Source organism: Mustela lutreola, chromosome 7 (assembly GCF_030435805.1).
Source record: "Mustela lutreola isolate mMusLut2 chromosome 7, mMusLut2.pri, whole genome shotgun sequence".
NCBI lineage: Eukaryota > Metazoa > Chordata > Mammalia > Carnivora > Mustelidae > Mustela > Mustela lutreola.
In genome coordinates this window covers 137,969,876-137,997,837 of record NC_081296.1, presented here as the reverse complement: position 1 = coordinate 137,997,837, position 27,962 = coordinate 137,969,876, and the positions used below count along the sequence as shown (strand labels likewise).

At 40.4% G+C, this 27,962-nt stretch overlaps 2 protein-coding genes across 9 annotated transcripts in view; both read right to left on the bottom strand.

Annotated features, from left to right (window-relative positions):
- MLH3 (mutL homolog 3) overlaps positions 1 to 8,999 on the bottom strand; it is a 28,891-nt gene extending 19,892 nt beyond the window's left edge. For 2 of the 7 annotated variants that reach the window (XR_009355830.1, XM_059182784.1), the window contains exons 1-4: positions 8,306 to 8,999; positions 4,222 to 7,576; positions 1,251 to 1,349; positions 462 to 550 (exon numbers count right to left, since the gene is read on the bottom strand). Coding sequence is in view for 6 of the 7 variants with exons in the window: in XM_059182784.1 (XP_059038767.1) it covers positions 462 to 550; positions 1,251 to 1,349; positions 4,222 to 7,513 (3,480 nt within the window). In the remaining variant the exon portion in view is untranslated. The remainder of the gene's footprint in view (positions 1 to 461; positions 551 to 1,250; positions 1,350 to 4,221; positions 7,577 to 8,305) is intronic. The other 5 variants (XM_059182779.1, XM_059182782.1, XM_059182781.1 and 2 more) reach the window with 5 other exon arrangements.
- A 1,621-nt stretch (positions 9,000 to 10,620) lies between these two features.
- On the bottom strand, positions 10,621 to 27,939 carry ACYP1 (acylphosphatase 1). 2 transcript variants are annotated; one of them, XM_059182793.1, is made up of 3 exons: positions 27,671 to 27,939; positions 21,064 to 21,161; positions 10,621 to 11,034 (listed from the first exon to the last, which is right to left on the bottom strand). In XM_059182793.1, the coding sequence occupies exons 1-3, from the start codon at positions 27,831 to 27,833 to the stop codon at positions 10,819 to 10,821; spliced, it is 477 nt and encodes a 158-aa protein (XP_059038776.1). In that variant the 5' UTR covers positions 27,834 to 27,939; the 3' UTR covers positions 10,621 to 10,818. The 2 variants fall into 2 exon arrangements, with proteins under 2 accessions (XP_059038776.1, XP_059038777.1); XM_059182794.1 differs by lacking the exon at positions 27,671 to 27,939 and adding an exon at positions 21,584 to 21,714.
- Positions 27,940 to 27,962: the final 23 nt, after the last annotated feature.

Genomic DNA, 27,962 nt, shown 5'->3' with positions numbered 1-27,962 from the left:
TCATTACAACACATGAGTACGTTCTGTGATAACCTACTGAGGGAGAACATAAACTCACATCCCATGATGAAGTATCCTGCCAGTAGAAGTCTAGCTACTTTATATAATGATTTAATGTATTTTGTGGTTTTTTTAATTATCACCCCCTCACCAAATACTTTGCCAAAGCTGCAAGTCAGGTTTTCTAAAAGTGGCAAACACATTTACTATTCACAAACTGATCACACTCTACACATGTTTAATCCAAAATGTATGAGCTCCCAAAATGCTATGAATTTTGATTCCTCCTCTCTACATTAAATAATTAAATAGCATTAAATAATTAAATAGTATTTCCAAATAAATTATTTGGAAACATGCCCACTATCCATTTGTAATTAAAAATTAGTGTAGTCATTCATGCCCATAGACAACTTAAATGAAATCCAAATTTTAAAATAACAAGCAAAGAGTAGACCCACCTCTGGATAACGGGCAAATACTGGATTTTCCCATTCTGAGAACAAAGACTGAAGTGATTCTCTACCTACAGGATCATCCACCACCGTATCTAAGGCAAAAGAGAACAGGTATAGTTGGCATCAAGAGCCTCAGAAAAAGAAAGTGAATGGTGTCTCATATTTGGTGTGGTGCAGCCTCAAGACCAAAAAGCAGACATATTGTTCCAATATTCTACAAATGTTCAGTGTTTGCTGGATCTCTAAATTGTTTTGATCTGTTACTTTTTAAACTAGAGATGATGACTGCGTCTTCTGGCATTATAGCTTTTTCTCCAAACTATGTTCAGGAGATATTTCAGAATACAAGTTGAGAAGAAACTGGTTCAAATTAGTAGTCTCACCATCTTTAGATAAAAACACACCTTACCTATTTTTAGAAACAAGGAACAAATATAATGTCTGTAGCTTTTTTTGAAAATAAAAACTTTGCTTACATAAAACTACAACAATATGGAGCAAAACTCCAATCTTTGAAAGTAAGAGATAATTTCTCAATCACAAGACACCATAGACGGTTCATAATCACCCAGTATTGACTTCAAGTCTGGAAAAGTAATTTCTGATCTAAATGCATGCACTGAATTACTTAGTTCTGCTGTGAAATAGGACCATGGGGAATTCCTGGTTCCAGTAAGGCACAGCTGGCACTGATCAAGCTTAATAATACAACCCTGCTTTTTAAAAAAATTTTTTGAATTAGGTGGTACAGGACACACTAGGTGTCCCAGCAACCTCTGTTATTGCCCCTACCTCTGGTCTTCTGTCTCATCACAGTCCTCTCTTCCCGAGCTCTTGGAAGGAAAGGAAGAACGAGGTTGCTTCTAAAAGGATGACACCTGTACTGAGATCCTAAATATAAAAAGGAAACCTACACATTTGAACTCAAAATATATATTATTAAATAATCAAGTTACATAAAAAATCTTTCTGCACAAACCAAATCAAGATATAAGGTTGACTACTAGACTGAGAATCAGAGTTCTTAAATGAAGTTATGCTACTAACTTAGGAATCTACATTAATGTTTAGTCCCATTATCCATCTATACCACAGAATGAGCACCGAAAATAGATCACCGATTCTCAATGGGCACAATTTCATATGCGGGACATTTGGCAACATTTGGTTGCCACAACTTGTGTGAGGGGTGCTACCGACATCTAGCAGAGAGAGGTCAGGAACACCGCCAAATATCCTACAGTGTGTAGGACAAACCTACAACTAGATATTATGTTCGTTCATTTGGACTAGAATTATCTAGTCCAAAATGTCAACAGTGTCATGGTTGAGATAGCCAATATTAAATATATAGTGGTACTCGACTGTTACCCTTCACTACTTGGTGCAAACTTCACCAGTCCCCAATTTATATGACTCTTATACCCAAAATATGTTTCTATTACAACATTTATGTCACCATATTATGTTTAGATAGCTGTCTGCAACAGCTATCTAACAGATTGTGAACTCCTGCAAGCCAAGTCAGTGAATCTGCACCCTAGCACAGTATGACAGTCAATAAATGAATACATGAGTAGACAAAAGAATGAAAAGTTCTCAATATAAACTCCAAAGTCCAGTAAGATCTGGCCCAAATTTTGCCCTCCTCTCTGAAGGATGATTTTGAGTTTTAGAAATAATGCCTGAATTTGACAGTTTTTGAATAGGGGCAAAACATGATGAAACTTTATTTCAAAAAGATAAATCTGGGGGCACCTGGGTGGCTCAGTGGGCTAAAGCCTCTGCCTTCGGCTAGGGTCATGATCTCAGGGTCCTGGGATCGAGCCCCACATCGGGCTCTCTGCCCAGCGGGGAGCCTGCTTCCTCCTCTCTCTCTCTCTCTCTGCCTGCCTCTCCGTCTACTTGTGATCTCTGTCTGTCAAATAAATGAATAAAATCTTAAAAAAAAAAAAAAAAAAGATAAATCTGTTGGGCAAAAATTGAAGAGGCTCATTCAGAATGATAAAATTAAAGGGTAAGGTGAAATAAGGTTATGTCACCATCATAGAAAGGACAGAGTTAAAGGCTTTTTAAAGAAAACTGCCAGGTCTTGAAGATTTGACACTACTCCTTAAAACTACCTTTATAGATCTTCTCTTCTGTACAATTTAATTTACCTCTTAACAACTCATCTTAGGTAATGTTTTTATGTAAGGTTCAACAGTGTTCCAATGTCCTACTATGTATGAGTCCTTTCCAGAGAGGTAACATTCCATATGAGTAGAGGGCGCTTAGGAGCCATCTTTCCATGGAACTTGTTTCTATACCCAACATACTTTATTTTTCCTTCCGAAATTGAGTTAACATGAGCCTTCAGAGTTCAGTGCAAGACTTGCTAATCTAGAAAGTCAAGTAGGTTGAAGTGTTTGAAACATCTAGATTGATTTAACGGGAGCAGAGGTTTATGCTGAGTAAACCTGGCAACTGAGATTCCCTCCTTGGTTTTAGCAACAACCACCTCAGTGTAATGTAATCAAGTTCTTTTTTGTCACCATTTTAAAAGCATTTGTATTTCAGGAAGATGAGGTGCCAGTGCCTTGGGCTTACCTCTGATAAGCATGAGGTATAAATCAGGACATTAAGTTACAAAGACACGTGTGTCTTTAGGAGCAACCTCAGAGTCTCAGGAGCAATACTCAAAGACAAGGGTTTTCTCCCTACTTAATACTTTGTAAATTACTATGGTAATTATTTTTTTCACAAGGGAAAAACTGGAAACCATTGAAAAATAAAGGTCTTATTTAACCTTAGATAAATCAGAGCCTCCTGCTAGAGATATTCATCCTAGGGAAAATTACAAGTTAATTTGCGATTACATTCATACATACATTCTTCTGTAAATTCAAGATTTTTAATATGGATGAACATTTAATGTTTATCCTCCTGATGCAAAACCAAGATTATAGCCAGATGGAAACCACTTTACCATCTCCCAACATCTGGCTTTCCACACACTGCCAAAACCATGAAACTTTAATGTTGACTGGGACCTGAGAATTCAAGAGTCACAGTGTAGGCTCTGATGGAGCCTTCTGGTAGGATTTAAAAGTTACATTGTTTCTGAGTAACAGCTACTTATAGCATAAGCGGTTCAAATGGGTTAACATATATATTATAATAAACTATATTTGAAAAGTACAGTTAGGAAAGTACATACTTTACCTACATTCCAAAAAATTTATGGTCAGATCTTTTTCTAAAAACACACAAAAAAGTTCAAAATATATAGTGCTGTACTGAGCCACAGATTATCTGGGAAACCTAGGATGATTATAGGATCATTCTGGCCCTTTATCTGGGAGCTGCAGAAAGCAACTTCCAGAAAACTATCACACTGCATTGCAGGTATCTTTAAAGACAAATTTCTAAGAGCTGTATGTTTGGGAGAGAGAAGAAAGTGGAGTAGGGGAGCACTGTGGATCTTCTCAACTATTAATAGCATAATTTTTATTAAAAATAGTCTAATAAGTCTCATCCTTCTATATGTCCACACACCCACAGACACATATACATACACTTCCATTCTACTACCAGTCTTTCTTGTATTTTTAGATATAAATAGTACTGGATCTAGAGAATCTTCATATACCATGAAAGACATTTTGTAATTAAACTTCAAAATGTTCCAACAGCTGAGATAATCTCTCAATGATTATCTCACGCCTTAGACATTATTTCCACCTTCAAAAGCATTTCATGCCAGTGAATACTACATGCTTACCATTCTCATGTATGACCTCCACAGCTACAGTTGTTAGGTCTTTAGTACAAGCAGCCCGAACATCCTCAGTGGGAGCAGTGAATGTGCTGAGTCCAGTTATTTTGTTGATGTAAACCATTCTTCCCAGGGCCACATCAAAATGCTGCTGCCAATCCAAAGAACATGTGCTTGACTCTTCATCTACAGAACAAGTTCTTGCTATAAACTCTTCACTCTGAAAACACGGTCCATTTTGGTCAGAGGTGGAATCTTCCACGTGACCCACTGACATTCTACTGGGAGAGTCAGGACTTCCTATCTGTGGTTCTGAAGCCACAAGAACATCTGAATCTTTACTGACAACATTAGAATGATTACAGGGTAACACCAAAGGAGTTTCTGGTATCACAGAGTTCTCTGTTTTGTTGTTAGAGTATGTTTCACTATCCTTATTGAAGGAATTATCCTGTGTGATAGAGTCCAACATTGGAATGATGCCACTCTCTGTTTTTTCATATTCACTTTGAAATAACTTACAAGAATCTAAGGTTAACCCACTGCACAAGTCATGGTCTTTCCTCCTGGAATCTGATAGTGGAAGTTCATAAAAGTGACTCATCACTTCCATTGCTTGAGTCTCTCTTTCCGAACCTTTCATTCTGGATAATTTAGAGGCTAAAGATTTAGGAGACTGCTTGACACACAAAGGTTTTCTGTTAAAATGAGATAACTCCTTTAGAGTTATAGGACTTTCTCGTAAGCAAGGCATCTGTTGTTCCAAACAATCTTCTTCATTGGAGAATGGAAACTTCTTTGAGTAAAGGATGTGACTTACTGTTTGACAACTATTATCTGGGTCTTCATGTCTACTAGTGACTTTACAAATGTCTGAGTTGTCCAAGTGATTTTGGTCTGTCCATGGAATGTCAGGTTCTATTTGAGGACTGAGACTGGTAGAGATTTCAAAATTATTATTTTCTTCTACTTCTATATTCAGAGGATTTTTAACCTTCCCATATTGCCTCTTAAACTTCTCTAAAGATCCCAGTTGTGAACTTAATCTTAGCTTCTTACGGGCTATGGGTTTGGAGGAACCAATCAATTCGTCTATTTTCGTACTACCATTTGAAAGAGGTATACACCAAGGGGAAGAAGAGGATGTGTCAGGTAACAAGCAACCTATGTGTGATTTTTTACTACTTTCCTGAGAAATAGAAACATTTTTATAAGTTGCTATAGGTTTGTTCTCTAGCCCCAAATTTGTATTTGTTCTGCATAATTTTTTGTTAGACAGCTGAGCAAATTCTTTACTTAAAGTGCTAGTTCTGTCTTTGATGTTTGGAGTCTCAACTGAATGGCACGCTCTATTTACAAATGTTTCTTTGGCACTCACAGGACCAGGTTGAATATAGTTTTTAAGCAAATGTTCTCTTTCAGTTGATTTAGTTTGCTCATTTTGTACCACATGAGTTATAAAGCCAGTGGAACATAACTTAACTTGTCCATAACTAAAAATGTTTATTCTTCCACAATTACTAGGTTGTTTTTTCCTTTTCTCTTCCTCCCTCTGAGCACCATGTACTCTCAATAATGTTGGCGCAAAAGGCAGAGGTTGGCATCCCATTTTGGTAGCATCTTTAAATCTCTCTAGTTGATTCTGGGTTCCATTATTTTCCAGGATACTGGTAGCCATGCCATTAACAATAGTACTTGCATTCTGTATTTCTAAATCATCCCCACTCTTCTCAAAGCAGTATGATGTCTGAAAAGGGCTTGCAAACATTTCTGAACTGGTTCCACAGGGATCTTCTGAACAGTTAAGTTCTAAGCAAAGTTCTTTATGTTTTTCATTTTCTCCTGATTCTGATACTTCAGCTGTCTGTTGTTCTAAGATCCTTGATTCTGAGCAAGAGCTATCTTTGATTTGTAAAGATGACTCTATTGCTTTACTATGGCCTGGGCCGTCTGATTCATAAACGTACAAAAATGAATCATCTGTCTCTTTTCTGAGATCTTCTGAATCTCTAGAATTCTGTGTGTTTCTTCTGTTTTCTATAGCAGCTTTTCTTTTCACAGCTTTTGATTGACAATTAAACATTTCATAGGAATCCAAAATACTATTACATGCTTCTCGGAAACTGGCCTGGTCACCCTTCTCATTAGAGGGCACATGCTTCTGAAGAGTAGCACTAAATAAACTAAAATCATTATCTTCACTAAATTCTTTAATGTCCTCACCTGATAATTCCACAAATAATTTTTCTTTCTTTAAAAACATTTTCACTCCTTCCTGAATGCAAACCAAAACAGTATCCCAGTTCTGAAATTCCATCAGCGTTTTTGCTGGCTCCATGCACACATCATACTCACAGAACTGGCACTGCACATTGATTACATATATCCCATGGAGTTCTGGGTTAGACCGATGCCGAGGACTTGAATTCATTTGTCTAGTAGCAGAGCCATTCTTTGGCTTGCAAATAATACTTTCTTTCCTCAGTAAAAAGTCAATGAATTTATGCAGCTTTGTCCTTAAAATTAGTCTTTTGTTCACAAACAAAAATTGCATATTCTTATTATAATGTCCTTCAGAGCTGATATAGCCACTAAGCTCAAAGTCCTTATATTTAAATTTTATTTCTCTTAATTTTTGGGACTTACCCAGTCCATAAATTTGACAAAATCGGGAACATACATCTTTGGTTTTGGGGAGCTGAAGAACCATAGAACCAGAAACATCATTTCTCAAAGAGAAAGAAATGGAAGGGTGCATGAGTGAGAGAGCTTCTATTCTCTGCCTAACCTTCTCGAACTCCAGTCTAGGATCCATGCATTTCCTTCTTACAGGTAACTGATAAAACAGGTTATATACTGTTACGGTTGTCCCAGCACTTGGTCTAGTCAAGTCAGCTTCACAAGCTTTCAGGGCTTTTCCATTCTGAAACAGTTTCACAAAAGTTTTCCCTGTCCTGTTTTTCTTGGATGAAATTTCCACAGCGCTGGCCATGTCAGCGATACTTGCCAAGGCCTCCCCTCGGAAACCATAAAACCTGGGATTCTCCAAGTCCTGTAGAGAGTTGCATTTACTAGTGAAATAACGATTTCCCACCTTGTCTATATCACCACTCCCCATCCCAAGTCCATTGTCTATCACTTGAACTTGGAAGGTTTCCATGTTCACCCTGACAGCCACACATTTTGCTTCAGCATCAATACTGTTGAGGGCAAGCTCCTCAACACACTGGCCTAAGGAACATATAGCCAAACCAGAACGCAATCTGGCTTGTACTTCAACTGACAAGCACTTGATCATGGCAGGTAGAAAGCTGGTAAGAATGCCGGGCACTGGTTTCCTTATCTCACTGGAAATAATTGCCTGTGGGGGGGGGAGAAAAAAAAACACACACACACTATCAAAGCCTCAGAGTTACACAGCATTATCCTTTTCTCTCAAGCATTACAGAGAAATACCATTTGAGGTAAATTAAAACTCTTACTAAACCACAGTGCAAGAAACAAAACAAAACAAATTATAGCTTTGATCTCTAGGCAGATCACACAGCTCATGTTTGGTGCAACGGATTTAATATCCAAAGGAGCATTCACAATTTCATAATTTTCACGGCTCCTTTCTAAATCCCACATGCCCTAAAGTGAAATCATAATCACAAATGAAGTTGACCCGTAAGACAGTGCTCAAAATTCTAATCACTTCACCAAAAACAGATGTCTAAATTAAATTCAGCTAGAAATTCATGAAAAAAGTGTCCAAGCTAGTTTCATAATGTTTATACATTACACAATAACCATGACTTTTAGTAAAAACGCCTCATGAAGGGCTAAGACAGAGGAAATGTAAAAAATCAAACTGTTGTATCAAGACGAGATGGGCATTAAGGGATTATTATTCCTTATTATTGGTTAAACGTTGCCTCAGAGGCAAGAGACTGGAAATGGAAAAGGGTACGGCAGGAATTGCCTTATTATCCACTTTTCTGTATTATTTGACTTTCAAATCGTGTTCACACATTACTTTGATCATCAGTTTTCAGAGGGTCCCTGTATTAAAACGTCTTTGTGATATTTACAGAGGGCTCCACACTACCTTCACCACAGCAGCGAGGGTCTGGAGCTGTCTGGACTGGATTTTACGCTTCCCTGCCAGGTATAAAATATTAAGATTATAGCGCCACTAAATCTCCTCCCTTCCTCACAGGCGGGCGCGCAGCGTGAACCGGACCTCTCACCGGTGACAGGGCTGGTTTTTCAAGCCCGGGAACACCGATAGCAGATGCGTTGTTTTTCAATGTAAGGAACTTCGCGGCCGGCCGCGAACGAGAGAGGTCAACATTTAACTGGTATTCCGACTGTTACCCAGCGTAACGATTTCTTGACGACATCCCACTCTTTTCCGGGCCACAATCAAAGGGGACGATTCTCTCCGGCTCCCCGGCAGCGAAAGCTCTGGGGGTGGGGGTGGGGAAAAGAACCGCCGCCGCAGGTCCCCCAGCCTCAGGCTCCACCCCGACCCCTCCCCCAACCGGCAGGCCGAGCTCGGCCGCCCTGACGCACGAGGCCTCCCGCAGCCCCTGCGCGGCCGGGTCCCAAACACGGTCGCGGCGGTCGTCAGGGCCTTTCCGCCGTTAGAAAGGCTCCTGGAACCGTCCTTTCGACGCGTGCTTTGCCTTTAGTCACCTCGAACAGCGCTTCACCCAACTCCCGGTTATCAATCGCCTCGGACGCGGGGCGCGCGCACGTCGGCTCGAGAGGCTCATGCACGCGCCACGAGCATGCGCTTCCGAGGTAACCTGCTGGGAACGCGCTTTCGTCAGTGACACCCAAGTGCGCATGCGCACCAGCTGTTCTCTGGGAAATTACCTGGGCATCTCTTCTCAATGATTCCCGGAATTCTCAATCTTTCTCCCCCTCTACCATGGTGTGAAAGGCTGTTCCCAACAATTTTCACTTCTGCTTTTCTCGTTTTCCTTTCTCCTTCCACCTTCATGTGTACTACCTACCATTTAATTCAATATATGTTATTTGTGTTAGTAGGTCTTCTCTCACTAAAATGTCAACTATTTGAAGGTAGGGATTTTATCTGTTTTGTTTACTTTACAGTGCCTGCCCTGTTAGGCACTCAATGGATGAGTAAATCCACAGCTTTCCATCTTACAGAGTTATAGCATTTCAGAGATGGGAAAGACAGAGAAAATAGCCCATCCCTCTTCATTTGCAGATAAAGACGCCGAGAGTCCTTTCATTTACTTTTTTGATATGTTCCTAATGCCACCGCAGCTCCTTTTCAAACGGAATGAGAACCGTAAAAGTGTGAGAATAAGTGTTTGGAAAATTATTAACCCAATCCTCAGTTTTTACTTCCTGTCTCATTTTCATTAAAACCTATTATTTCCAAAAATTTTTATTTATGACCAACTTGTTAAATCCGGTAAGCATATGCTATAAACATGTTTAATGGCTGACCAAGCCAAACTGAGAAATGTGAGGGCTAAGGAAGCAAAATCCCGATTATTGCTAGTAAGGGTGCCCTAACAAAATACCAGATGGAGTGGCTGAAACAACAGAAATTTATTGTCACAGTTCTGGAGGCTAGAAGTCTGAGGTCAAGGGGTTGACAAGTTGATTTCTTCTGAGACCTCTCTTCATGGCTTGTAGATGGTGGTCTTGTCTTCTTCCTCTGTCTTTACATGGTCTTTCCTCTGTGCATGTACATGTCTGTGTCCAATTCCTTTCTTTTTTTTTAAGGACACTGGGGCATATTAGATTGGGGCCTACTCTAATGACCTCATGTAACCTTAATTACCTCTTTAAAGGCTCTATCTCCAGATTGATAGAGGTACTGAGCCTTAAGAGTTCAACATATGAACTGGGGGTGGGCTGGGGGTGTGTGATGTAATTTAGCTCATAATATTGCTTTATATGAAATCTTTGCCCAGAGGAAAGGAATGACAGCAGAGACTCCAGAAAAGTAATTAGTCTGGAAACGTCATTTGAACACTAACAAACTGAAATTGTGGGATTTGTTATTATTAGGTGTGCAATTTCCTGAAGAAAACTTCACGGAAACCATGTAAAAAAGTGATTCAGGGGCACCTGGGTGGCTCGGTCGGTTAAGCGTCTGCCTTCTACTCAGGTCATGATCCCAGGGTCCTGGGATAGAGCCCCACATTGGGCTCCTTGCTTAACAGGGAGCCTGCTTCTCCCTCCCTCTCTGCTGCTCCCCTTGCTTTGTGCTTTGTCAAATAAATAAATAAAATCTTTAAAAAAAATAGTGATTCAAAGTGATTGCCTTTTTTTTCAGCTCTTTAAATTACATCAAAATTCTCTTCCCACAGATGTTTACTGAATAAATACCTCTTATTTTGCCCCACATGCAGTTTAGCAAAGACAGTACCCTATGCAAAAGGTTCTAATGCATTTTTATTTATTTAGAATTGTGTAGAGTTGGTCATCTATCATACATATAATATAAAGTAAAATTCAAATATCTGATACTAACATAACTTACTGACCAAATCTAATACTGAACACAGACTAGATCTATATTAACAATAAAAACAAAACCAGTGAGTTTATCTTAGAAAATTTAAATTCAAGCCATTATTTCACAATCTGGAAATCTGAGTAATCCAACTTTACTATGACTTTCTCATTCCTGAAGTCTGCTCTGTCGATGTGTGATTTGGGACTTCCTTTTGTCTCAAGCCATTCCTGCATATGACGCACTTTGGAGATGGGACCTTGCAACTGTCCTTGCACGGTGCCCTCGTCAGTGTTCTGGACCCAGCCAACTAATCCCAGCTTTTTTCCCTCAGCCTAAGGGAAAGAAAAATACAAAAGAGAGAAAAATCCAGTGAGATTGAACAAAACAGTAAGACTACAATCAGTTGTCAGAATCTTGGCCTAGAATCAAGCCACTGAAACTAATTTGATGTTGTCCAGAACAGTCAAAACAGAACTACAGCAAGGAGAATCTCATTGACCTTAACATGAAGCGTTGGCCATTTGACTTCATCTCTTCCTTCTACCCTATAAAACTTAGGCACTAGAAATTTTCACTACATGGTCAGTTTGGTTAAGTACTAAAGACTTAAGTACTAAAGCAAATCAGATGCTTTTAAAATGATTCCCTGGGCGCCTGGGTGGCTCAGTGGGTTAAGCCGCTGCCTTCGGCTCAGGTCGTGATCTCAGGGTCCTGGGATCGAGTCCCGCATCGGGCTCTCTGCTCAGCAGGGAGCCTGCTTCCTCCTCTCTCTGCCTGCCTCTCTGCTTACTTGTAATTTCTCTCTGTCAAATAAATAAATAAAATCTTTAAAAAAAAATAAAAAAAAAATAAAATGATTCCCTGAGGCTGATTGTTGTTAGGATCCTGGGAGGTATCTTGCTCATCTTCCCTTCTCCTAATCAAGAATCTAGTGGGTATATTAAATAGAAAAAGCATGAAGTTATCTGATCCTTCTTTTTGTCTTCAGCCAGGACCACACCTAAACAAATCCAGATGAATGAGTGTCCATTGTATCTTTAAAGATCACTATTTCCTGGGCAACTCATTCTTTTGTTCTCACTTGAGAAAAATTGTCTCACCCAAGGTTTTTATGTTGCATCCAAAGCCTACTTTCTGTCCTGGAAAAGGAAAAAGCATGTAGTGATCTGCCTCTGAATATCAAAGTTTCATAAGACTACATAACTGTTGGGTTTTTCCTTGACTTTCTTCTCTTCTGTCTAAATAATCACAGCTTTATGAAGACTGTCTAATCATTGTAGTTGCTTTTCTCCTAGCCTTTCCAATGGTCTTTCCTTTACATCATGAAACTGTGGAATGACTGAAAAACTGGGAAATGTAGCCATGTTTAGAGGTAATTTTTTTAAATTTGCAAGCAGAAATATTGGAAAAGTTATCATTTCAGTAACCCATCTAAATGGAAGGAATCAGATTACAAAAGAAAATGGGAGTTACCATGACTGCATGCCCAAATGCCAGAGGAGTGACCTAGTAAATATGGGAAATTGCTGCAGTTGGCCAAAGAAAATGTTATGCACAGCAAAACCATGTTTGATGAGAAACTAAAGTATCTATCAAATCAGTTATGTTCAAAGCAAAGACATGTTTGTATAATGAACAAAAGAGACTGCAGCCAAATAACAATTTAAGGGATACAGAGGAAATTAAGGAAGAAAAATAGAAAATACCTATAGCATGTATTAAGTGCCAAAGATAGGGGCACCAAAAAAGGATGTAGCAAATAGATATTAAGGAAGCCTTTATCCAACTGACTTTGTATAACAATTGTTCTCTTCTGCTTCCAGTTAACCTATGAGAGTTGGCTATCCCCAGCTCTTCAAAGTTACCTTATATGGTAACTACCTATAATAATGATTGTATTGAGTTTTGAGTAGGAGTTGATATAAAGTCAAATAAATTCTTTTTTTTTTTTTTTTTTTTATTTATCAGAGAGAGAGAGGGGGAGAGAGCAAGCACAGGCAGACAGAATGGCAGGCAGAGGCAGAGGGAGAAGCAGGCTCCCTGCTGAGCAAGGAGCCCGATGTGGGACTCGATCCCAGGACGCTGGGATCATGACCTGAGCTGAAGGCAGCTGCTTAACCAACTGAGCCACCCAGGCGTCCCAAAAGTCAAATAAATTCTTAAACTGCTATGCGATTTATCTGATTTCTAAGAGGGAAAAAAAAAACCTCCCAAATTTGACTAGTGAGAATGGGAATTTCCGGTAGGTTTTATTTGTGCATTTGATTCTGTTCTTACTTTTAAATACCATAATGTTGCTGACTCATGTTCTATTTTGAATATCTATCTAAATAAGCAAATAGTGTTTGGTCCTAAGAAAATTCCAAAAAACTAATTCTTCCTCATAACCATATTCTGGAAACATTATTTTAAGGAATATAATCACCAACTCCAGTTTCAATAAAAAAGAAAGTCACTTCAGATCAATAACCTAGACTTCCAACTTAGGAATCTAGAAAAAGAAGATCAAGCCAAACTCAAAACAAGCAGAAAGATAAAAATGATAAAGATTAGAGTAGGAATTAGTAAAATAATAAAAAAGAGAAAAATAAATGAAACCCAAAGTCGGTTCTTTAAAAAAACCTTTAGCTAGACTAATAAAAAAGAGAGAAGGCTCAAATTACTAAAATCAGTAATTAAAGGGGAGCAGTACAACCAACTTTACAAAAATAAAAAGGATTATAAGGGAATACCGTAAACAATTGTATGCCAACATATTAGAGAACTTAGATGAAAAGGGGAGATTCCTAAAAAGACTCAAACTACTAAAACTGACTCAAGAAGAAATAGGCAGTGGCACCTGGGTGGCTCAGTGGGCTAAAGCCTCTGCCTTCAGTTCAGGTCATGATCTTAGGGTCCTGGGATTGAGCCCCGCATCGGGCTCTCTGCTCACCAGGGAGCCTGTTTCCTCCTCTCTCTGCCTGCATCTCTGCCTACTTGTGATCTCTCTGTCAAATAAATAAATAAAATCTTAAAAAAAAAAAAAAAGATAGAAATAGACAATCTGAATATGACAAGTAAAGAGACTCAGTAATTTAAAACTTCCCACAAAGAACACCCAGGGCTTGATGGCTTCATAGGTGACTATACGAAATGTTTGTTTGTTTATAAAGATTTTATTTACTTATCTGTCAGAGAAGAGTGTGAGGGAGCACAAGCAGGGGGAGTGACAGGCAGAGGGAGAAGCAGCCTCCCTTACTGAGCAAGGAGCTCAATATGGGACTTGATCCCAGGATTCTGGGATCATGACCTGCGCTGAAGGTAGACGCTTAACTTACTAAGCCACCCAGGTATCCCAATATACCAAATGTTTAAAGAAGACTCTTTCACCAATCCTTCACAAACTCTTCCAAAAAAAAACAGAAGAAAACTCCCTAAATCACTCTATTAAGCCAGTATTGCCCTCATATCAAAACCATGCAAAGACATCACAACAAAACTATAAACTACTATCACTTGTGAGTATTGACACAAAACTCAATATGAGCAAATCAAATCTAGCACCATATAAAAAGGATGGCACATCTTGAAAAACTGGGATTTATCCTAGGAATGCAAGGTTGGTTCAACACAGAGAAATCAATTACACCATAGTTTAAAAATCATAGTAATTAAAACACAATATTAATAAATAAAATATAACAAAGCATATTAACAGAACAGAAGCCAGATGAAAACAGATGATCAACTCATAGATGAAAAAAAAAATCTGACAAAATCCAACACTCAAACTAGGAATAGAAGGGAATATACTCAACTTAATAAAAAGGCGTCTGTGAAAAACCCACAGCTAACATCATACCTAATGGTGAAAGACTGACTATTTTCTCCCTATGATCAGGAACAAGACAAATGGCTCTTGGGGTGCCTGGGTGGCTCAGTCAGTTGAGCATCTGCTTTTGGCTCAGGTCATGATCCCAGAGTCCTGCTCGATCATGATTGAGCCCCACATCAAGCTCTCTGCTGAATGGGGAGCCTGCTTCTCTCTCACACTCTGCCTGCTGCTCTGCCTACTGGTGTGTGCTCCCTCTCTTTCTCTCTGTCAAATAAATAAATAAAACCTAAAAAAAAAAGAAAGACAAGTGACTCTTGCCACATCCACCCAATATTATACTGGAGGTTCTAGCCAGGGCAGGGAAAAAGAAATAGATGGCATTCAAAGAAGAAAGGAAGAAGTAAAACTACCTTACTCACAGATGACATACTCATTTACAGAAAAATCTTAAGAGGTAAACACAAACACACACACAAATTAGAACTAATAGGTCTATAAGATTTCAGGATATAAGATAAATATACAAAAATCAGTTATATAGCTATAAACTGGCAATGAACAACCAAAAATGAAATTAAGGGAACAATTCCATTTATAAATAGTATTGAACATAATAAATTTCTTAGGACTAAGTTTAACAAAAGAAGTACCGGACTTACTATATACAACTATAAAATATTGTCAAAAGAAAATAAAGATGTGAATAAATGGAAAGACATCCCATGTTCATGAATTGGAAGACAACATTGTTAAGATAACAATACTTCCTAAATTGGTCTACAGATTTTAAGCAATTTCTATCAAAATCCCAGCTGCCTGGGTTGCATAAATTGACAAAACTGATGGTAAAATTCACATGAAAACATAAGGGACCCAGAATAGCTAAAAATAATGTTGAAAAGGAAGAACAAAGTTGAAGGACTCATATAACCCAATTTCGAAATTTACTTCAAAGCTATGACAGTCACAGTGTGGTACTGGCATAAGGATAGGTCAATGGACTAGAACTAGAGTCCAGAAATAAACCTTACATTTATAGCCAATTGATTTCTGACAAGGGTGCCATGACAATTCAATGGGAGAAAGTAATAGTCTTTTTAACAAGTGATCCTGGGACAGCTGGATCTCCATATACAAAAGAATAAAATCCACCTACCTCATACAATATAAAAAATTGACTCTAACTGGATTAAAACATCTAAAGCTAAGAGCTTAAGTGATAGAATCCTTAGAAGAAACTTTCAAAAGAAAACATAGGCATAAACCTTCATGGTTTATCCAAACCTTGGATTAGGCAAAGGTTTCTTAGATATAACACTAAAGCACAAGCAACAAAAGAAATAATAAATTAGACTTCATCAATATTAAAACCTTTTGTGCTTCAAAGTTTTCATCAAGAAAAGAAAAAGAAAACCTGCATAAGAAATATATGCAAGTCGGGGCACCTGAGTGGCTCAGTGGGTTAAAGCCTCTGCCTTCAGCTCAGGTCATGATCTCAGGGTCCTGGGATTGAGCCCCCCATCGGGCTCTCTGCTCAGCAGGGAGCCTGCTTCCTTTCCTCTCTCTGCCTGCCTCTCTGCCTACTTGTGGTCTCTCTCTGTCAAATAAATAAATAAAAATCTTTATTAAAAAAAAAAGAAATAGGTCGTCCTCTCTGTAGGGGCGGCCCCGACCAGTCTATTTGATGGTCGGTCTGATTCTTGATGCTTGGCGTGAAATAAAGCTTTGCTTGACCTTCAAAAAAAAAAAAAAAAAAAAAAAAAGAAAAAAAAAAAGAAAGAAATATATGCAAGTCATTTAAGTAATACGGGACTAGTATCCTGAATATATAAAAATTTTTACCATTCAATAATAAGAAGATATAACTCATAGCAAATGATTTAAACAGACATTTCTTCAAAAAAGATATATTTTATTTTCTTTCATGTGTCAATAAGCACATGAAAAGATATTTAGCATCATTAACTATTAAAAGGCAAACAAAATCACATACACCAGGTATATTACATACACCAGAATATTAGTCAGCCTTGAAAAACAAGGAAAATCAGATACATGCTAGTGAAATAAACCAGTCACAAAAGGACAAATACTGTAGGATTTCACTTATATGAGGTACCTAGAGTAGTCAAAGTCATAGAAACAGAAAGTAGAATTGTTATTACCAGGAGCTAGGGAGGGGAAGGGGGAATTAGGAATTATTGCTTAAGGGATACAGAGTTTTGGTTTTGCAAGATGAAGGAGTTCTGTGGATGGATGGTAGTGATGGTTGCACAATGATGTGAATGTACTTAACGTCACTGAACTGTACACTTAAAAATGGCTAAAATGATACATTTTGCATTATATATATTTTACCACAATTTAAGAAAGTGTTTTGCACAGTTTCCAGATATAGGAGATTTCCTAGTGTCTTTCTGTTAATGATTTGTAGTTTAGTTCCGTTGTGGACGGAGAACATGCTTTGTATGACTTCAATCTTCTAAAATTCATTAATACCTTAAAATGAAATAAAACAACAAAAACCAGAGTGATATAACACTTCATACTCACTAGAATAATAGTGGCTCTAATAAAGATAAACAATAACAGTTGTTGACAAAGACCTGGAGAAATTGAAATTCCCATACATTATTAGTGGAGATATAAATGAAAGGGTGCCTGGGTGGCTCAGTCGGTAAGTGGCTGCCTTCAGCTCAGGTCGTGATCCCTGGCTCCTGGGATCGAGGCCCACATCAGGCTCCCTGCTTGGCGAGAAGCTATTTTTCCCTTTCCCGCTCCCCCTGCTTGTGTCCCTCTCTCACTTTGTGTCTCTCTCTGTCAAATAAATAAATAAAATCTTAAAAAAAAAATAGAAAACATACAAAATAAATGAAAATAGTTTGACAGTTCCTCAAAAAGTTATATATAAACTTTTACCACGTGACCCAACAATCTACTCTTAGGTATATACACCCAGGGGAATTGAAAAGAATGTTTACACAAAAACAAATACATAAGTGTTCACATAATAGCCTAAAAGCGGAAGCACCCTAGATGTCCATGAGTTGGTGAATGGATATATAAACTCTGGTATATCTATACAGTGAAGTATTATGCAGCCATAAAAAGGAATGAAGTACAGTAGTCTCTATCCATCCATGGTTTAATTTTCCCTGGTTTTGGTTACCCTCAGTCAACTGCAGTTCAGAAGATGATCATCCTTCTGAAGTGTCATTAGAAGGACAAAAGTAGCCTAATGCTACCTCACAGTGGCCACATCATTCACCTCAATTCATATACAGACATTTTATCAGCTCACATTATCACAAGAAGGGTGAGTATAGTACAATAAGATATTTTGAGAGAAAGACCACAGTTACATAGCTTTTATTATATTGTAATTTTTCTATTTTATTAGTTATTGCTGTTAATCGCTTATGGTACCTAATTTATAAATTAAAATTTATCCTCCAAAAGTCTATATAGGAAAAAACATAGTATATATGCGGGTTGGTACTAACCAGTTTTGGGCACCACTGTGGGTCTTAGAATATATTACCTGCAGTTAAGGGGAACTACTCTACTGACACATGCTATGATATGGACCAACCTGGAAAACATTACATTAAGTGAAAGAAGCCAAACACAAAAGACCACAAATGTGTGGTCTTCGTAAATGATTGTAAATTGTAATTTAAATTGTAATTGTAAATGATTCCATTTACATTAAATGTCCAGAATAGGCAAATCCATAGAGACAGAAATGAAGTTAGTGATTGCCAGGGGCTGGGAGGGATGGGATTTCTTTTTGCTCTGGAATTAATGCACAATTTTGTGAACAGACTAAACACCATTAAAATGATACACTTTTATTTAAAAGGGTGAATTTTATGGGATGTCAATTATATGGCAACTTTTTAAAAAGTTCCTTTGAGGGTCGCCTGGGTAGCTCAGTGGGTTAAGCCACTGCCTTCGGCTCAGGTCATGATCTCAGGGTCCTGGGATCGGGTCCTGCATCGGGCTCTCTGCTCAGCAGGGAGCCTGCTTCCCTCTCTCTCTCTCTGCCTGCTTCTCCATCTACTTGTGATTTCTCTCTGTCAAATAAATACATTAAAAAAAAAAAGTTCCTTTGAGTTCTATCATCATTTATTCCAGGAATGAGTGATTAATGGGACTGAATTCAGAGGCGAGATGATATCAACATACAGACTGTCATGAAAGAAAACGACTGTTAAAATGAACATATGGTTAAATGACTGTAAGTAGTAAGGAATACATTATAAGTCTAATTAAGAAGAAAAAGAGATGACTTTTTTTTTTTTTTAAGATTTTCCTAATTTAGTTGACACAAAGAGAGACAGAGAGAGAGCACAAGCAGGGGGAGCAGCAGACAGAGGGAGAGGGAAAAGCAGGCTCCCCACTGATCAGACTGATCAGAGAGCCTGATGGGCTGGAGATGGGGGGGCTCATTCCCAGAACCCTGGAATCATGACCTGAGCTGAAGGCAGATGCTCAACCAACTGAGCCACCCAGGCACCCAGAGATGGCATTTTCCTGTAGTTTTCCAAATCAGTATTTGTTGTCTGCATTATTTGATTGTCTCTCTGAACTGTGGGGTAGGGAAACAATAGACAAAGATGAGCTATACTATTGGCTGGTCCTTTTCCCTCAACAACTTTAATTTTTCTTTGAAGCTGTCACCCCCATTCACTAAGTTACAGGAATTTACCCTGCATAATTGGTACCAAAGCTAACTCCAACATAGCTCTTGCTACAACTTTTCAGCAATTTCCTTTCAATAAGCACTTCATGTATGGTACAGGAGGAAATGATTTGCAAGTGATTGGAAAAAAGAGGTAATGACATGTTACATCCATATTTCGAGGATTTCAGGATTGAATTTTATGTACCACAGTACCAGGAATGCGATACTTGGAAGTTCCGCAGTCTTAACTCATTATCTTTGGCCATACATTGGGAAGGCAACAGCCTGATATCCCCTTAACAGAGACAGAAGGAAAACTGAGATTACAACTCCATGGGCATGTTGTGGGAAGATTAGTGACATTAAGGCAGAGGTACAGGCTGTCAACAGTTTGTTCATCCTCACAATTACACCATGTTACTCTAATAGGAACACTAGACTCCATGTTCAGTGTTACCATTACTTAGCCTAGAAGAGATCAAGTATTTTCATTAGAAAAGCTTTTGCTTGAAAAGTTAACTTTTCTTTCAGAGCCATAATGAACAGAAAGGAATCAAGTGGGGGAATGGGCAAGAAGAAATGAAAGAGGTCTGAAGAAAATGCAGCAGCTACAGAGGAAGCAAATACATGAATTTAATAAATATCATGAATTCATCCAAATGGTATCTGATTGGGGCACCTGGGTAGCTCAGTCAGTTAAGTATCTGCCTTCAGCTTAGGTCATGGTCCCAGGGTCCTAGGTTCGAGCCCTATGTGAGGCTCTCTGCTCAGCAGGGAGTCTGCTTCTCCTTCGCCCTCTGCCCCCCACTCTCCCACTCATGCTCTCTCTCAAGTAAATAAATAAAATCTTTAAATGCCATCTGATCATCACAAGCTGGTGCAGCCACTCTGAAAAATAGCATGGAGGTTCCTCAAAAAGTTGAAAATGGAGCTACTCTACGACCCAGCAATCGCACTACCCTAAAAATACAAATGTAGTGATCCAAAGGGGCACGTGCACCCAAATGTTTATAGAAGCAATGTCCACAATAGCCAAACTATGGAAAGAACCTAGATGTCTCTCAACAGGCGAATGGATAAAGATGATGTGGTATGTATATACAATGGAATACTATACAGCCATTGGGAAAAAACCAAAATCCTGCCATTTGCAATGACATGGATAGAACTAGAGGGTATTATGCTAAGAGGAATAAGTCAATCAGAGAAAGACAATTATCATATGACTCACATGTGGAATTTAAGAAACAAAATAGATAAGTATAGGGGAAGCGAGTGAAAAATAAAACAACATGAAATCAGAGAAGGAGACAAACTATCAGAGATTCTTAATCACAGAAAACAAACTGAGGGTTGCTGCGGGGTCACAGGGGAGGGACAGGATGGCTAGGTTATGGACACTAGGGAGGGTATGTGCTATAGTGAGTGCTGTGAATTGTGTAAGACCGATGATTCACAGACTTGTACCCCTGAAGCAAATAATACATTATATGTTAATTTAAAAAATGCCATCTGATCAGTGTTCGTTTTCCTACAAGAATTGTGATCTGGGTGATGAGGCCACAACAGGGAGAACTGGGGAAGCCTTCAACTCCCCTTGGGAACAGAAAAACTCATTAATATGTGTCTAGGTACTCTGGTACCACTGTCCGAAAAGAATGATAATAACAGCTCCTGATTCTGCCATTTATTTTGTCTTTCATCCACTCCAAAGCGTTTTCATTCCCATTGCTCTACAAACCACCATGCAGCTACTCAAAGAGCCAGCTTCTCCCAGTGCACACTCATTCATCAGGAACATGGTCTGTTGTTCCCCTACACGTAATCCTGGTATGTCCCCAAAGCCTCTAGGCCACATACCTGAGTGTACTTGCGGAAAAACACCCCTTGGACCTTCCCAAAAATTTCATAATCCACTGATATCAGGGTGTCCCCCTCTGCCATGTTCAAGCCCACACCTGTCAGAGACCAGAAAAGCAGAAAAGTAAAGGCCTCGTTATCCGATTCCAGGACCCCAAATCCCGAGGAAGAAAGGACCAGACCCACACTTCTCCATCCGTAAACCCTGCAACCTCTCCCTGACACGATGGTTCTCCATCGCCAGAGCACACTAGCGGGTACGTGCAAGCGCGGGGGTGCGAAGTAACAGTAAGAAGACTCCTGGGCCAAGGAGCCTGGGGTCGCAGGTGCCCGGAGGCCCCCTATAGGGTAATGACCTGCTTATCCAATTGCCTCCCTACGCCCATCCCCCATCGGGCTTCCTCTTCATCTCTTTCTCTTCCCAGGGACCCAGCTTCCATAGGCCACCACAATCCCCTTCTACTAACATTTTAGGGGTATCAAACTACGGACGCGCTACGGGGCCCTATCCCACGCTCACCCTCCTCGTCCTCCTCTCGGGCGCCGGGGACTACTCCCGCGACCGAGTAGCCAACGGTTCCCACCGCCCGGTAACCTCGGCGCCCGGAAGCCTATACAGCGGCTCCCCCTTCGCTGCCTCTCATGCCCATCAACTCTGCCGACCAATCAGAAATGGAGCGCTCGGCCCAGAGCCCGCCCAGAAGGTGAGATTTCCAAACGCGGTTGTCTTGAGAGAAGCCGCAAGCCCCAAGCTGGGCATCTCTCTGTCCAGTCTCAGCTCTGATTCTACAGACCCAGGCCTCGCCCCATCTCTGTCACTAAGTATGTTTTTTCCTCACTTTTTTTTTCGTGAGGAGAAAGGCGTCGATGAAGAAGGACTTGAAATAAATTCAGTCACTCAGTAAATATTAACTGAAAGCCTTCAGTATGCCAGGCGCAGTTCTAGGTGGTTGACCTACATCAGTGGACGAAAAGGGTCACTGGCCTGGAGGGACTTAAATTCAGGAGGTGGGAGACAGGCGATAAACATTAAATACAAAAATAAATAGGACACAGACAGGCATACCGTCTTACTGCATTTTACTGCACTTCACAGATACTACGTTTTTTGTTTTGTTCTTGTTGTTTTGTATGTTGTTGTTTTTTACAAATTTAAGTTTTATAAACCTGAATTAAGCCTAACAGCACCATTTTTTCCAAGAGCATTTGCTCACGGTGCGACTCTGAATTGCACTGTGGTAATCCTCACAGTATTTCAAACTTTTTCATCATTATTATATTTGATATGGCAATCTAGGATCAGATTACAACTCACTGAAAGCTCAGATAATGGTTAGCATTTTTTTTTTTTTTTAGCTAAGTATCTTTTAAATTAAGGTAGGTACATTCATTAAAAAAGGTATGTACTTTTTTCAGACATACTACAAATGCATATGGGGAAACCAGTGCCAATAAAAGTTGTGTTTCTATTTTACTCACTTTATTGCAATATTCGCTTTATTGCAGTGACTGGGACAGAGTCCACAAAGTGTCTGAGGTATGCCTATACTGTTCTGCTCTGACTTTTTCTTTCTGTTCTCTTCAAATTTGGGGCCATTCCCCATTCTGGAATTAGTAGCAAGGAATTAAGTGAATAGGAAGCCCCAGAGGAGGTTATTCCTCCTCCTGTGTTTCTGGAAGCTGCCTTACTTAGAGAAAACTCTAAATAATGCTTATCTAAATCAATTGATTACAAGCACAAGCAAAGTAACCCTTGGCTCCAGAATCACAGCTGAATCAGTCAATCAAAGACAAATGACGAAAATGCATGAGTTTCTTTTGAGAAAATGAAATTGTCAAGGGAGTTGTGGATGATTGTTAAAAGTATAGACCTTGCAGGCATCAGTATCCAGCTACCCTTATGATTAAGAATGTATGAAGGAAAACTGTGGTATTTATTGTACTTCTTTGAATTGCCTGTATACATCACATCTCTTCATAACATAAGACTCCATATGTGAGGGGCACCTGGATGGCCAAGTCAGTCAAGCATCTGCCTTCGACTCAGGTCATAACGTCATGATCCCAGCATCCTGGGATCGAGCCCCTCATTGGGCTCCCTGCTCAGCGGGGAGCCTGCTTCTCCCTCTCCCACTTCCCCATACTTGTGTTTCTGCTCTCCCAATCTCTCTGTCATAAATAAAATCTTTTTAAAAAGATTCCATATGTGAACACTCTAGGTGGGCAGACTGCATGAGGTGAGATGGATTTACAATGGAAGCCAAAAAGATTAATCATTTCACTTGTTCCCTCACTGAAAAGTGAGGATCCAGATCCTGAAGAATCATATAACCTTAGCACTGGAGTGGGCTAGGGGTGGGGTGGGAAGCTGGATTGAATGTTGTTATGCTTGGCAATATTTGAAAATGACGGCTAAATAGAGTGCCTGGCTTATGTTATTTTTTTCTCTAAAATTCATTTTTTTAAAGATTTTATTTATTTATTTGACAGACAGAGACCCCAAGTAGGCAGAGAGGCAGGCAGAGAGAGAGAGGAAGGGAAGCAGGCTCCCTGCTGATCAGAGAGCCCGATGCAGGGCCTGATCCCAGGACTTTGGGATCATGACCTGCACTGAAGGCAGAGGCTTTAACCCACTGAGCCACCCAGGCGCCCCTAAAATTCATTTTTTAAAAAGATTTCTTTCTTTTTTTTTTTTTTTTTAATCTGAGAAAGCGAGACAGAGAGAGGGCAGGAGCAGGGGGTAGGGAGAGAGGGAAAGGGAAAGCAGACTACCCACTGAGCAGGGAGCCCGATGTGGGACTCAATCCCAGGACCCTGGGATCATGACCTGAGCCAAAGGCAGATGCTTAACTGATTGAGCCACTCAGGCACCCTCTCTAAAATTCATTTTTATTTGTTATTTTTTGTTTCTTAAGAGAGGGAAGTGGGCAGAGGGAGAGGGAGAGAATCTTAAGCAGGCTCCATGCCCTGCACAGAGCCCAGTGCAGGGCCTGATCTCACAACCCTGAGATCCTGACCTGAGCTGAAATCAAGAGTCCCTTATCTTTAATTTTTAATGTTTTATTTATTTTAGAGAGAGAACACTGGCAAGAGGGGCAGAGGGAGAGAGAATCTCAAGCAGGCTCAATCTCATGACCCTGAGATTGCGACCTGAGCTGAAACTAAGAGTCAGACACCCACCCACCTGTACCACCCAGGTGCCCTGAAAATTCTTTCTGAAAAAACGAGTTTCTCGATAGAATTTAAAAAATAAAAAAACTATTGTTTACTACATATGGGACACTGTAGGCTATACAAAGATGAATGATACAATCTTTGTCCTCAAAGGCTGTTTTATTTAGTATGATACAAATGTGCATGCACATAATGACAATAAAATGCACAACATGGGGCGCCTGGGTGGCTCAGTGGTTAAAGCCTCTGCCTTCGGCTCAGGTCATGATCTCAGGGTCCTGGGATCGAGCCCCGCTTTGGGCTCTCTGCTCAGCGGGGAGTCTGCTTCTTCCTCTCTCTCTCTGCCTGCCTCTCTGCCTACTTGTGATCTCTGTCAAATAAATACATAAAATCTTAAAAAAAAAAATACACAACATGTTAGTCAATTCCATGAACATCCATTAAGAGCTCATCATGACTCAACCCCGTCCTTCAACAAGAACAGAAAATACTTGAGAGCACAAAGGAGGAAAAAGTTTCACTCTGACTGAGAAAATTGGGAAAGTGTTCTTGGAGGAAGCAGGACATCATTCAGGTTACACAACCACAACCAGTAAGTGATGGGGCTGGAATCTATTTCCAGGCAGTCTGAGTACAGAACGCACTCCCATAAATGCTACGCTGTACCACCACTGGTAACACCACAGAGATAAAAAAGATAAATAAGAAAGAAAAGAAAAGAAGAGGAGAAAAAAGAAAAATAGAGAGTGAGAGAGAGAAAGAAAGGAAGAAAGGAAGAAAGAAAGAAAGAAAGAAAGAGGAAGTGCAAGTAGTCAGGTGTGGCTAGACCAAGGGTTCTCCACCCTGGCTGCACACTTTTATTTATTTATTTATTTATTTATTTTTATTTTCTTTATTTATTTGTCAGAGAGAGAGCGAGCGAGAGCGAGCACAGGCAGAGTCAGAGGGAGAAGCAGGCTCCCTGCGGAGCAAGGAGCCCGATGTGGGACTCGATCCCAGGACGCTGGGATCATGACCTGAGCCGAAGGCAGCTGCTTAACCAACTGAGCCACCCAGGCGTCCCAACACTTTTAAAAATACCAATGCCCAGGGGCACCTGGGTGGCTCAGTGGGTTAAAGCCTCTGCCTTCGGCTCAGGTCATGATCCCAGGGTCCTGGGATCGAGCCCCGCGTCGGGCTCTCTGCTCGGCAGGGAGTCTGCTTCCTCCTCTCTCTCTCTCTCTCTCTGCCTGCCTCTCTGCCTACTTGTGATCTCTGTCTGTCAAATAAATAAATAAAATCTTTAAAAAAAAATACCAATGCCCAGATCTCACCCCCAGAAGTTGCTTTCCAGGGAGTTCTAAAGCTCAGCCAGGGTTGATATACACTGGGTTAGACTCTAGGGAGGGAGGCAGGGCTAGAAAGGCAGGCTGGACCTAATCTGGCAGATTGAAATACCACGTTAAATTATGTGTTTCAACTTGAAAGGTAGAAGTAAAGAAGGAGCCCCTGGGTGAAAGAATGATGGGTTCAGAGGTATTTAAGATAATTACTCTGGCAGCAGCATAAAAAATGAGCTCAGGGAGTAGATGTCGAAGGCAAGAATAGCAGTTAGGAGAGTGAGAAAAGCGAGGAAGAGCTCACCAAGGGCAGTAGCAATGCAAAGGACCAGTCATATATGAGACATTGCAAAGTACATTAAAGAGCGCCTGCTCTCTAATTAGACAGAACGGGTGACAAAGAGGGGGACGAGTGCAAGATGACTGATGCTTTCAGCATGAAAGGGAACACCAGACAAAGGGCACTTGGGTGGTTCAGTTGGTTGGGCATCTGCCTTTGGCTTGGGTCATGATCCCAGGGTCCTGGGATCGAGCCCTAAGCCCCACATCAGGCTCCCTGCCCAGTGCGGAATCTGTTTCTCCCTCTGCCCATCCACCCACTTGTGCTCGCTCTCTCTCATATAAATAAATAAAAACTTTTGGGGGGAGATGATCATGAATTTGTCTTCTGTCATACTGAGTCTGAGGTTCCTGAGGAACATTCTGGTGAAGGTGCTAAATAAGCAGCCAGAAATTCGAGTCTGTAACTAGGGAGAGAGCCCAAGCTGAGTATCATTTAAACATAGGAGAGACCTGAAATTTCAGCTTTTGGTTGAAACTGTTAAGAGAATGTCTGGGACTGTATGTATATGAGAAATAAGAGGGCTTTGGCGAACACCTAAATTTGGTGGGCAGTTGAGAAAAAGACATAAATGCCCAAGACTTGGAAGATGATGGAGCAAAAACATGAAAGAAGAAACCAAGAAGGCACGAGAGAGCAAGGGAGAAGAGAGTTCGACAGGAGTGGAAAATCAGTGATGGCAAATGAGTAGGCTAAAGAAATAGCAGCTTTTGTTTCTGGCCACTGGGAAGCCATCAACAGTCTGGCAGTTAAATAAAATGGAAGAGGTGGAAGCCAGACCACAATGGACGGGACACTGAGGAGCAGATGAGAGAACGGGGGCCACAAATGCACAGCTGTCTATTAGGAAAGCTTGCGGAGAAGAGGAGAAATAAATGGGACCCTAAGATGAGAGGCAGCAGGTCACAGGAAATAAAATCCGTTTTGCAGGGGAAAGGCAAACATATTTTAAAACCAAAGAGAAGGAGTGTGCAGATAGATGCAGCTTGAAGTGAACAAGATGGAGGGATAAAGTGATGGAGTGAATTCCTAGGGGATATGGAAAGAGACTAATTCAACAGAACTCCTGGAAAGAGAGAGGCTCCTTTTCCTCAGACACAAGAGGGAAGGAATTCAAGATGGAGCGAGGCATTCTGGGAAATTCAGCCAGACTGGAGGGGAGCTGCAGGAGCTGATGATAGGCCCGCCAGATGCTGAGATAATTAGGACCTTGAGAGTGGTGGGTATATAGAGAAGGCAGTCGAGTCAGCTGGGAAAGAAAACAAGGAATAAAAGGACTGCCCTGGAGGGCCCACCAAGGAATTTCTCTGTAACATGTAAAACTGTAATAATGACATGTTGAAGCATTAACACTGACTACTGCTGTCCACTTTATTTCCCATGTGCATGAATCTTCTGGATAGTTACAGGAAAAAAAGTAAACCGCCTGTTCCAAAAAGCTTACACAAATGAATTAAAGCATGAAGACAAATAAGCTCTCTTCTAATGTTTACAATTTATAGAATATTATTTCGTGTTGAAACCAGTTTATACTGATTATTTTCAATCTAGTAGTTAACTTTATTATCATTACACTTGGCTGAGTCACTCTTGGGCCCCACGAAGAGACGGCCAGAGTTATCACGTGAGAGAAAAACATTATATCAAAATAATTAGATTGGCTACAAAAACTACTTCGGAAAGATACTGAGTAGCAAAACCCAGCCAAGTTGCTAAAATCTGACCGCAAGCTCCAAACTATTGGCTAGGAAAAAGCACGGAGGGACAGCCGTACCTGGGGCCCGTACCACGCAGCCGAGCGAGCTAAGAAAGGCTATCAGCAGGCCCACTCCCGCTAAGCGGGCGGACACCGGAATCCGGCGGCAGGATGACTCCGACGCACATCTAGGGGCTCCGACTTTTGCCAGAGAAGGGCACACCCCAGGGTCTGGGAGCATCGTTCTCAGAAAAATACAAGTTCTTTGATGAAGCCCCAGAAAGCCTCTCCCGCCCCCTCTCCCGTTCCCCAAGGGCAGGGCGGGACCGAGCTGCAGAGTTGGCAGGACACCGGGTCAAGTGACACTCAA

Excerpts from the sequence above, each read along its gene's own strand:
- ACYP1 (XM_059182793.1), bottom strand. The coding sequence starts at position 27,833 with ATGCTCCCAGACCCTGGGGTGTGCCCTTCTCTGGCAAAAGTCGGAGCC. Across the intron at positions 21,162-27,670 it reads CTGCGTGGTACGGGCCCCAG|GTGTGGGCTTGAACATGGCA; the intron begins GTACGGCTGTCC and ends GGTCTCTGACAG. Across the intron at positions 11,035-21,063 it reads TTTTCCGCAAGTACACTCAG|GCTGAGGGAAAAAAGCTGGG; the intron begins GTATGTGGCCTA and ends TCTTTCCCTTAG.